General features: G+C 55.1%; 1 protein-coding gene across 1 annotated transcript in view; it reads left to right on the forward strand.

The window, feature by feature from the left end:
• LOC128821200 (zinc finger protein 208-like) overlaps positions 1-7,871 on the forward strand; it is a 1,118,338-nt gene extending 1,110,467 nt beyond the window's left edge. The window contains exon 19 of the mRNA XM_054002161.1: positions 6,833-7,871. Within this exon, the coding sequence (XP_053858136.1) occupies positions 6,833-7,504 (672 nt within the window). The 3' untranslated portion in view covers positions 7,505-7,871. The remainder of the gene's footprint in view (positions 1-6,832) is intronic.
• Positions 7,872-11,517: the final 3,646 nt, after the last annotated feature.

The following is an 11,517-nucleotide window of genomic DNA, read 5'->3' on the forward strand; positions in this document are numbered from 1 at the left end:
ATGGAAAAGGTGGAACAGTGGTGGAACAGGAACTACAGCCATGGAATAGAGGTGGCACAGGCCCCGCAGCTCTGGAGCTGTGGGACACAGAGCGGCTCCGAGCGCTGCAGGAGCCGGCCCCGCACAACAGAGCGATCCCTTCAGGCTGACCCAGCGCGGGGGCAGAGGCAGGAATTGCTGCTGGGCTGTGGAAGGTGTGGATCGAGTGCATTGAAGGATGACCTGGGGGTTTGATCCTGCTCATTGTGGCTGCTTTTGTGCTGCCAGGACGGTTCCAGTTCGTCTGAAGTCATGAACTCAGAAGAAACTTGGGACAAAAGTTTTCAAACTGCCTTCTTTACTGCAGGGAAACACATCTGGGGAGAAGTTTCATGATTTCTGATTTGGGAACCAAAGTGGGTCAGTTATTGGCCTGTGGTTTTGTTCTAATGCAGGCAGAATTTCCAAATTACTGCACTTTAGTGTAAGAAACAAGGAACGTGCCTCACCCTTGCAATGTTGACAATGGGTGAAGAGCTTTTTGTGGTCCTAGTGCTAAAAAAGCAATTGGAATTCTTTTCCCTCCTTCCCCTTTTCTTCCTCTCTCTGGCAATGAGCCTTCAACTCTTCCTGCAGGTCTGCTTCCCATAATCTGCTCTGGACTTGGAATGTGCCAAATGAACAGAGGGAAGACAGAGATTAATGGACCATAAAAACTTCAAGCTTTCTCCTTGTAGCCGCTGAAGTTCAAGGACTTGGAAACTTCTACTTTTTCAACTGTTCACCACATGCCACTGCTCTAACTTCTGCCCGGCCATAAAACCTTCCTGTGGCCCTGTTTGGGAATTGACACTCATATTTTTCAGGAGAACCACAGTGGGGGTCAGAGGTTTGGCTTCTGAAGCCTGTGGGAGCCTTGCCTGAGTCACAGAGAATCCCAGTGTCCCTGTTTGTTTTTTTTTTCCCGGGACTATCCAGATGTTTGTCCCAGGTTCCAAGTAGGAAAAAAGAAGTGGAGAAGTGGTTCCCGAGACATGTCCATGGCTGCGATTCCTGTTTGACATAAGTGAAATTAGTGAAAGGCTCCTGCTTCTCTCTTTCCACAGGGACACTGTGGATCCATCCGGGATCTCTGATGACCCAGCTGGGAAAACATTTCAGGCCACTGCCTTGACTGTTTGCTCTGGAACTTGCCCAAGGAGCCGCAGTGCCCATGGGCAAAGATTTTCCTCTGGAATGTTGCTGCTTTGTGCTCCATGGATGAGAGAGCAGAGTGTCCCCGTGGGGGATTCTTGACTAGATGGACAAGTGCTATGATGTCATGGATGTGCTGACATCATCTTGAAAAGGAATTGTGCAAGACTCCGCAGTGTCCTAATTGGGGAACTTTGGCTGAGGCTTTGGCTGAACTTTGGTCCAGGCTTCCTTGGAGATCAGTGCCAGTCAGGGGGATGGAACCGGATGGCAATGGACCCCGTGCTGACAGCCCCAGGAGAACGAGCTGGACATTCACGGAGGCTCCCAGTGTGGGCAGATTGGCCCCCCAGCTTTGGGGACCCCATGGGAATGTCCCTGCTTCCCTCAGGGCTCTGTCTCAGTTTTGCAGAATCTGTTCCTATGGCTGTGCAGCCTTTCAGGAAGGATGTGTTTTCCCTCTCGTTTCCAGCCACTGTCCCAGTCACAGGGAGTCAGCCTCTTGCTGCTCCAAGGAAAGGTGCTGGTGGCACAGCCCATGTGTCACCCCCAGTTCTGTCTGCAGCACTGGCAGCTTGGACATGAGGAGGTTGCATGGGGAACCTCCCTGTGCTGAGGAAGCTCAGGTACAGATCCTGGAAGGAAGCCCAAAGGCCCCAAAGCATTTCTGCAGGAGAGCTCCTGCTCCAGTGTCTGTGAGGCAGAGCAGAAGGGCTGCTCAGACTTTCCACACTGCTCTAGGCAATTCTGCTTGGCAGGAACAAACCCCACAGATCCCTTCCCTGAGCAGCAAGAGGCCCTATGTCCATCCCAGCATCCAAAAGGGACAGTCAGGGCTCCTGGCACAGGTGGGATCAGTGGGCTGGCACAGCAGCCCCAAGGCAGCATCAAGGATGTGTCTCTGGTGGACACTGATGCACTGTGCTTGGAAACCCCCATTCCAAAGGGGCAGAATCCATCCATCTTTCTGGAGGCATGACAGGATGTCTGTGCTGGAGACCTAGGAAGGTCTCACTGGGAAGGAGTGGCCAAATCACCCTCGTGGGACTGGCACTGAGTCCCCATTCATCCTTGGCAGGGATGTCCAGGACCCATTCAGGAGCCCGTGGGCTTTTGTCAGTGATGCCTTGAGGATGGAGAAGGTTCAAGAGCTGTTTGTCTTGCCCGAGACCCCCCCCCCAAGGATCCTTCCCTTGTGGGGTTGCTGTTGGGTCCAAGAACAGCAGGTGGCCAGTGGGGCCGGGACAGGGCAGAAATGACAACATCGCATCCCCTGGGACTCCCCGGTTCCCTTCCAAGAGCTGATCTGCACCTGGAGAGAAAAGCATTGCTCAAGAAGTCTCACTCACCCTTGAATACTCCCACCTGACTAGGGCAAAAACCTAATGGAGAGTGGAAGATGATCCTGGGCCTTGAAAAGCATCTGCTGAGGGCACAGCAGCACTGAAAGAACTGAAGCACAGAAGGGCTCTCAGGAGAGCAGAGTGAGAAAGAGAAATGGGTGTCCAGAGCAGCAGAGCAACAGGCACTGGGATGGGGCCGTGTGGGACAGCCTGTGCTGGCCGATGCCATGTCGCCTGCTGAGGCTGGAAGGCATCCAGAGCACCTTGCTCTGCTAACCCTTGGCTCTGGCCAAGCTTCAAACCAAGAGCCTCCTTGCCAAAAAGAAAAAAGAGCAGGGGCTGGAAGGAAAACTGATCCCAAGTTGAGTCACCAGCCTGATAAGGATAACACCAGCTGGGAAACACCAACCGACAGAGGGAGGGACAGCTGCAGGGCCATTATCTCAGAACCCTCAGTGCATGGCTATCAGCTGGGACAATTCACACCTTCCCAGGGGCATTCAAGCACTTCCTAGATGGCCAGGAGATACAATCAGCAATCAAGCAATCAGTGCAGGACTGCTTCTGATGCCTTGAATTAAGAAGCCAGAGAAGAACAGCAAGCCAAGAGAAGAGAGAAATGGGGAGCCAGGAAAAAGGACCAGAAAGACCTTTTCTAAAGTGCTTGAAAAGAAGAGCACTTAAGAAAAGTAAGTTGAGTACTGTTTTTCTTATAACTACCCTTTTAACTCCTTGTAAAATATAAGAACCAAACCTTCTAACAGCATATTATTAACTATTTTGCAACAGTTTCTACCCTATTTTTGACCATTCAGAGGGAAAGCTCTTCTCCTATAGAGAACAGAAAGAAAAAGAGCTGTGCAGCACATCCTGTGTAGGAGATGGTGCTGGTGTCCCAGAGGGAATTGTGCATGGCTTTGGGGACAGCGGTGCAGATGGAGCCCAGGTGGCTGAGGGCCAGGTTGAGCAGGAAGAAGAACATGGGCGTGTGCAGGTGGTGGCCGCAGGCTGCGGCGCTGATGATGAGGCCGTTGCCCAGGAGGGCAGCCAGGGAGATGGCCAGGGAGAGGCAGAAGTGCAGGAGCTGCAGCTGCCACGTGTCTGCCAGTGCCAGCAGGAGGAAGTGGCTGATGGAGCTGCTGTTGGACATTTGTGCTGTCTTGGCATGGGCATCTGTAAAAAAAGTAATCCTGGAATAGGTGGGTTTGGAGAGGACTTTAAATATCCCAACACAGCTTGGGGGTGTGAAAAATGCCAATCGCTTCTTTTAAAATGTATTAAAGTTTAATAAAAATAAAATGGTTATAAAAATAATAATACAAGTATAGTAATAAAAGTTAGACAATTAGAGTTAGGACAATTTATGAGACAAGAACAGCAAGGAGTTACAGCCCGGGCTGGGTACCTCTCTCTGGACAAAAACGAGCCAGAAAAAGGACCCCATTAAAAGAGAATTTACTCCTTTAGAGGGGTAACCTGTTGCATATACAAAACACTTCATGATTATGCATATATTTTATTTAAAACAAGAAATTCATATGGTACTTGTCAACAAGTTTCTGTTAATCCCCAGGTGCCTTCGAGTCTAAGTCAGGCTTGAAGAACTTTGTTTCTGTTGATAAGGAAAACCATAAATTCCTCTTCTCTGGAAAATGTAGGGGTTTCTGTAATTGTTATCTCTGTGTGAAGAATTCCTTGATTATCTTCTCCTTTTCTAATAAAAAGAAGATCTCACACACATAGTTTCTATTTTAACTACTAATGCTTAATTTTGATTACAAAACTACATTTACTATATTATTAAAATGTTAATACAGCATAACTTTCAGCATAATACATATAGTAAATAAGTGCGTAGAGGTATATAATGCGGATTTTTCACAGGGGCACATTTCCCCCACTGCCTGCCCAGGACTCTGCTGCCTGGAGCTGTCCCTGCCAGCAGCTGCTTCCCTGAGCCCAGGGCTGGGCCCTGCCTGAGCTGCCAGAGCCCAGCCCAGCCCTGGGGGCTCAGCTCTGCCCTACAGAGCCCTCCCAGCTCAGGCACTGCCCAGGGGCAGCTCTGGCTCTGCAGGCTCTGATGGCAACGTCAGAGCAACCCTGAGCAGGCTGGAAAAGCAACACAGATGCTTCCTCTAAAGGCCCTGTTCTGATTTCTGTCACTGCCTGCTTTATTCAGATCTGAGAGAAAACTTGTTTATTTTTCTTCACCTGAACTGAGACGAATATCTCTGTGCATTTTCTCATCCAGGCATCCCAGAGCAGTAGATTAAAAAAGAAGGATTTTCCCTTTTATGCAGCCCCTGTCTTGCTGTTCTCCCTGTAGAATCTACTTGGAAATGTTCTGCAGTTCAATGCCGTGCTGGGTGCAGTCCTGAACAATGCAGCATCCTCAGCACACAAGGAGAACACTTCCAAGCCTTACCAGCTGTCTCCTTGCAGCCAGATCTTGTCCCCCAGTGCTGTGAGAAGCACCCAGGGCTGGCTGAGAGCTGTCCCTGGCAGGCAGCAGAGGCCCTGGCCCAGCACAGTGCCCTGGGCTGCAGGACCCTGCTCTGCAGGACAGCCCTGGGCACCCCTGGCCTCTCTGCACAAGAGATAATCAGAGAATGTACTCACAGAGTCTGTGGGCATTGGGATGTTCCAGCCTTAGGAGAACACTCCAGGAGCTGCAGCTGCATTGTCCTGCAGCCAGAGGTTCCTGTGTCAAGGGCTGGCAGTGATTGTGCCCCAGGCACTTCTCAGCACCTTCCCAGCCCTGACTGATTGAAGCTCTCTGTGCCTCTGGGCTGTGCCTGGGCTGGCTGCAGGCAGTGGCCCAGCCCTGCTGGGCTGGGCACAGGAGCTGCCTGGCCACACAAAGCCTTGGGCTGCTCCAGGCTGGTCCTGGGGGACGTCTTGCACCACAGCCCTGCCCTGGGAGAGAAATTCCTTTCTCCTGCTGTCCAGTCTGGGCCTCTCCAGCTGCCCTTGGGGCCATTATTTCCTTCTCATGCTTATCTCCTCTAGGAAGAAAAGCTCCACCATCTCTGAAACCACCCTTCAGCCCCTCCCAGGCTACTCCTGTTCTCTCCTCAGTCTCCATGCCACTGAGCCCAGAGCCCGCAGCCTCTGCCTGCTGGTTGTGTGATGAGGCCTCCAAACCCCATCTTGGGAGATTTTTGGGTCCTCTCCAAGGTCGGTGAAAATGGAAAAGTAGTGGTCCAAGGTATTTTCTCCCAAATCTTGCAGTGGCAGAACAAGGGTCAATATCTCTAAATTACCTGATGTAGCTGGGCGTGTGTAATCAATTCCCATCTGTTAGAAGTGATACAGTTATCTTCTGTTAATTGACCAGTTTTCTTTATCTCTTCCAGAACCAATCTTTCCTGCAGGAAATATCTTCTCTTAATGGGCCATTGAATGTCCCTGCAGGACTGAGAAAAATGACATCATCCCATTGTGAGATGCTCCGCCCAGGGGGAGGGGCCAAGCATTCCTGCCTGTTTATAATCTCGGACTTTGAACACCATCGGCATCTTTTCCCACTGCATTCTCAGTGGAGCAGCTTTTCTTCTCCACTGGATTCCCAGAGGAAGATTCCCAACAACACCACCACTGGACCTTCAGAGGAAAACTTCACCCTTCTACAGGATCATTGCTTCAACACAACCACACCTGTCATACTGCAGGAGGACTGCAGCCCCCATTTCATGGGACTGCTGCCAACATCCTGACCCACAGGGTGCCTAGTCCTATTCTGACTCAGTCAGTGGTTTTTATTTTGTGCTATCGCATTTGTGTTTTTCTAGGAAAGAACTGTTATTCCTATGCCCATATTTTTCCCTGAGAAACCCTTAATTTCAAAATCATCATTATTTGCAGGGAAGGGGTTTCCAATTTCTATTTCAAGAGAGGATCCTGTCTTCCTTAGCAGACACCTGTTATTTCAGACCGTGACAATGCCCCAGGACACCCAGGCAGGTGAGGAGGAAGTCACTGCCCCTTTCCCCCCCTCTCCTGCTCCATCTCCCAGCCCAGCATTGCCCCCGGCTGCAGGACAACCCCGCTGCCAGCGCCGACCGCCCGGGGATGCACTGGGGGCATCTCCTTCCCCTTCCCTCTGGCATGGAGGCAAATCCCATCCTGTCCTTGTTCTTCCTCCCCCAGACAAGGAGCTGAAGATGGAGACCAGGGAGGACAAATCCCCGCAGCAGAGCCTCATGGAAGAGGCCGTTTTGAGTGGTTCCACAGTGCTGGAATCCAATGGGGAGGAAAAGCGCCAGAGATCCCACAGGAGGAGCGGCTCCAAACCCAACCCAGGGTGCTCTGAGGAGGAGAGACCCAGTCTGTGCCAGGAAAGTGGACAAAGCTTCAGCCAGATGTCGGAGCTGGTGGTGAATGAGCAGCTTCGTGATGGGGAGAAGCCCTACAAGTGCTTGGAGTGTGGGAAGAGCTTCAGCCAGAGCAGCACCCTGATCCGCCACCAGATGATCCACACTGGGGAATGGCCCTACAAGTGTGGGGAATGTGGGAAGGGCTTCAGGTGCAGCTCTGAGCTCATCACCCACCAACGCACCCACACCGGGGAGAGGCCCTACGAGTGTCCTGAGTGTCAGAAGGGGTTTCGGATCAGCTCCCATCTGATCCTGCACCAGCGGATTCACACCGAGGAGAGGCCCTTCCGCTGCCCCGACTGCGGGAAGGGCTTCAAGCAAAACTCCCACCTTGTCACCCACCAACGCATCCACACCAAGGAGAGGCCCTACGAGTGCTCTGAGTGTCAGAAGAGGTTTCACACCAGCTCCCATCTCCTTCTGCATGAGCGGATTCACACAGATGAGAGGCCCTTCCGCTGCCCTGACTGCGGGAAGGGCTTCAAGCAAAACTCCCACCTCATCAGCCACCGGCGCATCCACACCGGGGAGAAGCCCTACGAGTGTCCCCAATGTGGGAAGAGCTTCTCCAGGAACTCTCACTTGACTGAACACCAACGGACACACCAGTAAGGGAAGGCCTGCAAATGCCCTGACTGCAGGAAGAGCTTTGTGCACTGCTCCAGCTTCATCCCCCATTGGAGGACCAACGTTGGGAAGAGCCCTGGTGACCCATGTTCCCTGTGATCCATGCTGGGAAGAAACCTGTCTGTTTTCCTGCCCCTGGCAATGACATGAGGTGGGCTCAAAGAACATGAGGGTCTGGCCGTGGTGCTGTCATAACATTCACTCCCACCTCAGGTCATTGCCTGGGGCAGGAAAGGGACTCTCTCTCTCTCTCTCTCTCTCCTGAGGAGGAGGGTGTCCTTTCCAGGTAGGAGGGAATAGGTGGCTGGGAAGAGACAGTCGGTGGTGGTGTAGTTTTCTTATCTCTTCTGTGTTCAATATTGTTTGTGTTCCTATTTCTTCCTTATGTGGTTGCTGTTCCCAATAAATTGTTCTTATCCCAGCCGGGGATCTTTGCCTTTTGTGCTTTCCATGGGAGGCGGGAGGGCAGCGAGTAGCAGAGCGGTTTTAGCAGGAGCAGGAAACTGGGGAATCCCATTCCTAAACCCTGGCTGGTGGAGACTGAGCATCCCAGCTGGTGCCAGCCCTGGTGGCCATGGCAGCAGCCTTGGGAGCGGGTCCCTGGCTGGGAGCTGTGGGAACCTCTTCACTCTGGCTGGCATTGTTGGGGTGTCCTGTGCAGGGCCAGCAGCTGGACTCGAGGATCCTGATGGAAAACCCAGGATGGCTGGGACTAGGGGTCCCGGGTGTTTTCGGTGTTGAGGAAAGCAGGGGCTGGGTGCTGGGAAAGTCAGGAATAGGGGTCCAGGGGGTCTGTGGGCGAAGGAAAAGGGGGCTCTGGGGGCTGAGAGAGGCGGGATGGCCGGGAAGGGGGTGCAGGGGTTGTTGGTGCCGGATAAGGGGGTGCAGGGTGGAACCCATGCCGGGAATGGGGGTGCGGGGGGATGGCGGCGCCCAGGAATGGGGGTTCAGGGGCCCCTCGGTGCTCCGGAACGGGCGATCAAAGAGTCCCGGTGCCGGGGGTCCCTCTCACCTCTCGCCGCCCCCCCCGGAGCCCCAGGAGCGCCCCCAGCCCCAGCGCTGGAGCCATCGCTCTGCTCCGCTGCGGCCCCGCCCCCAGAGCCGCCTCCGGCCCCGCCATTGGCGCCGCTCTTTGCTGCCCGCCAATGGCAGCCCGAGGCTGCAATGACGTCACCGGGCACCGGGCAGATCCCGGCGGCGCAGGGCGGGAAAGGCCGAAGCAAAAGTGCCCGAGGGAGCGAGGGGGGAGGGGACGGGGGAATTCCAGAGAATTCCCCGGGATCCCCTCCTGGCATCCCCCGGCAGCTCCTCGGCCGCTCCCTGCGGGACCCCCGGGCCGGGCTGGGCTCAGCTGCCGGGCCCTGCGCTCCAAGCCTGCCTGGAACCCGCCGGCTTCGGCCCGAAGCGGGGCAAGCCCCGCCATCCGCGGATCCATTTTTTCCTGCGGCTGCGGCTCCCAGCCCCGGCGGAGCAGGAGCGGGCGCTGGGACTGCGATCCCTGGCTGGCGATTCCCTTCTGTGCCTCTCGCTCTTCTCTCCCTTTCCTTGGGGCCATCACAGATCCCAGAGCGGCTGCAGAGCCCCGTGCCCAGGCCGGGTTTCCCAGCAAAGGGAGGCCTGGGGGTGAGGTGCCCCGGGCTGACCGGGAATGGGGGTCCGGGGGTGCCCGGAGTCAGGGAAACGGGGGATCCAGGGGCTGCCAGAGGAGGAGAGCCGGCAAAGGGAGTGCAGGGGATGTCAGGGCAGGATAAGGGGGTACAGGGTGTCCTGGAAGTGGGGAAGGAGCTGCGGGGGGGTCCCGCAGGACCCCAGGAATGGGGATTCCAACGGGGTCCCAGGGGGGCTCCCCGAAGCCCCTCCCAGAGGGGAGCAGGAGCTGGGGCAGGACTCTGGGGAGAGAAAAGGGGGTGACCCCGGCATGGGGGGACATGGGGGAGTCAGACGCGCTCCCAGGGGGGACACGACCCCCGGACCCTCCTCCCCTTCTCCTGCAGGGGAAGCTGAGCCCCAGCCCAGCAGACGAAGCCCAACACGAAGCCTCCGAGCCCCGGCAGCATCTTGGGGGGCGTCCGGCTGCAGCTCCGGGGGCGGGAGGGGCAGGATCTGGGAAACGGCAGCGGCTGCTGGGAAGGGACCGGCGTGGACTGGGACAGGCTGGGACGGGCTGGGACACCAGGATACAGCGGGACACACCGCACCCAGGACTGGGACCCACAGGGAGCAGGATCAGAGCACACTGGGACCCAGCAGGACCAGAACTGGGGCAACAGGGATCATAGTGGCACCAACCGGGACTGACTGGGAGTGGCTGAGAGTGACTGGGATCATACTGCTGGAAACTGGAACCTTACTGGGCTGAGTGGATGTGACTGGGAATGACTAGGAGTATGCTGAGGTCATCTGGGATGTACTGGGAGTGTCTGTAACTGTACTGGGAGTGACTGGGAACACACTGAGAGCAACTGGGAGTGACTGAGTCTACACTGGGGGCAACTGGGATTGATTGGGACCATACTGGGGAAGACTGGGATCATAGTGGGCTCATACTGGGATCATACTTGGAGTGACTGGGTCTATGCTAGGGGCCACTGAGAGCAACTGGAATCATACTGGGAGTGACCAGGATGATACTGGGAACATAGTGAGTGTAACTGAAAGTGGCTGGGAGTGACCTGGAGGGAACTGGGGGAACTGGCTGAGCTGGGGCTCAGGGCTGTTCTCCCCCAGGGCTGCCCCGGGTCCTGCTGCCACCCCCAGCCCACAGAGCCGAGGGACAGGGGACAGGGACAGGGGACAGCTGAGGGACAGGGCACAGCCGAGGGACCGGGGCGTCTCAGTGCCAGCTGGGCAAAGGGGTAAAAGGACGTCTCAGTTCTCAGGAATGGGAGTGCAGGGGGGTCTCAGGGTCACAGAAATGGGGGGGGCAGGGACGTGGAGAGGTAGAAGGGAGTTGTAGGGAGTTGTGGAAGAGGGGACAGTGGGAGCCACGCCGCTCCGGCGCCTCCTGAACTCGCAGCACCCTCCCGTCCCCTCCTGTCAGGGAGTAGTGCAGAGCCAGAAGGTCCCCCCTGAGCCTCCTTTTTTCCAGGCTGAGGCCCTTTCCCAGCTCCCTCAGCCCCTCCTGGTGTTCCAGCCAGGGTAGAATACTAGTGCTACCCCAAGAGCAATGGATAGGCCTGCCAGGGGTGCCTTTATCACCACATTTGAAGCTTTCCTAATACTTGGAGAAATACTTGGAAAGTATTGAAATACTTGAAAGCTCTCCAATACTTGGAGAAAAACTCTTCAGAAAGCACCAAAGTCAAGTCAGTAGCTCAAGTGACGATCGCCTTTGAAAATCGCTGCGGCTCGGCCCGGCCCCGCCCGGCCCCGACGATCGGGTGCCGTGGGTGCCTGGTAACCGCGAACGCGGCAGCGGCGGCGGCTGTGACGTGCGGGGCTGCTGTGCTGCGGAACAGCTCAGTGGCCACAGACCGCGCTCCTGGCTGCTTGTGCCAGCCTGGGCTCGTGCAGGCGGCTACACTCGCCATTCACAAGCGAATTGTTCGCAGAGCATTGGTCTCTGCAAAGGATTCCTTAAAACGCAGAGCATTGGTCTCTGCAAGGGATTCCTCAAAACGCAGAGCATTGGTCTCTGCACAGGATTCCTCAAAACGCAGAGCATTGGTCTCTGCACAGGATTCCTGAACACGCAGAGCATTGGTCTCTGCAAAGGATTCCTCAAAACGCAGAGCATTGGTCTCTGCACAGGATTCCTGAACACGCAGAGCATTTGTCTCTGCAAAGGAGTCCTGAACACGCAGAGCATTGGTCTCTGCACAGGAGTCCTGAGAGCTTGGTCTCTTCTAACTATTATTAATGTTCAGATTTTTAGCTCCTGGTTTCAGTAGGATCCATCTCTGAATTGCACAACATAGCCATATAGTTCAAGTTAAGCCCAACTAGAGGCCTGACAATACTAGCTACTTACACCAAACAAGCATTTAGCTACTTTCAAA

This window comes from Vidua macroura, chromosome 36 (assembly GCF_024509145.1).
Source record: "Vidua macroura isolate BioBank_ID:100142 chromosome 36, ASM2450914v1, whole genome shotgun sequence".
Taxonomy (NCBI): domain Eukaryota; kingdom Metazoa; phylum Chordata; class Aves; order Passeriformes; family Viduidae; genus Vidua; species Vidua macroura.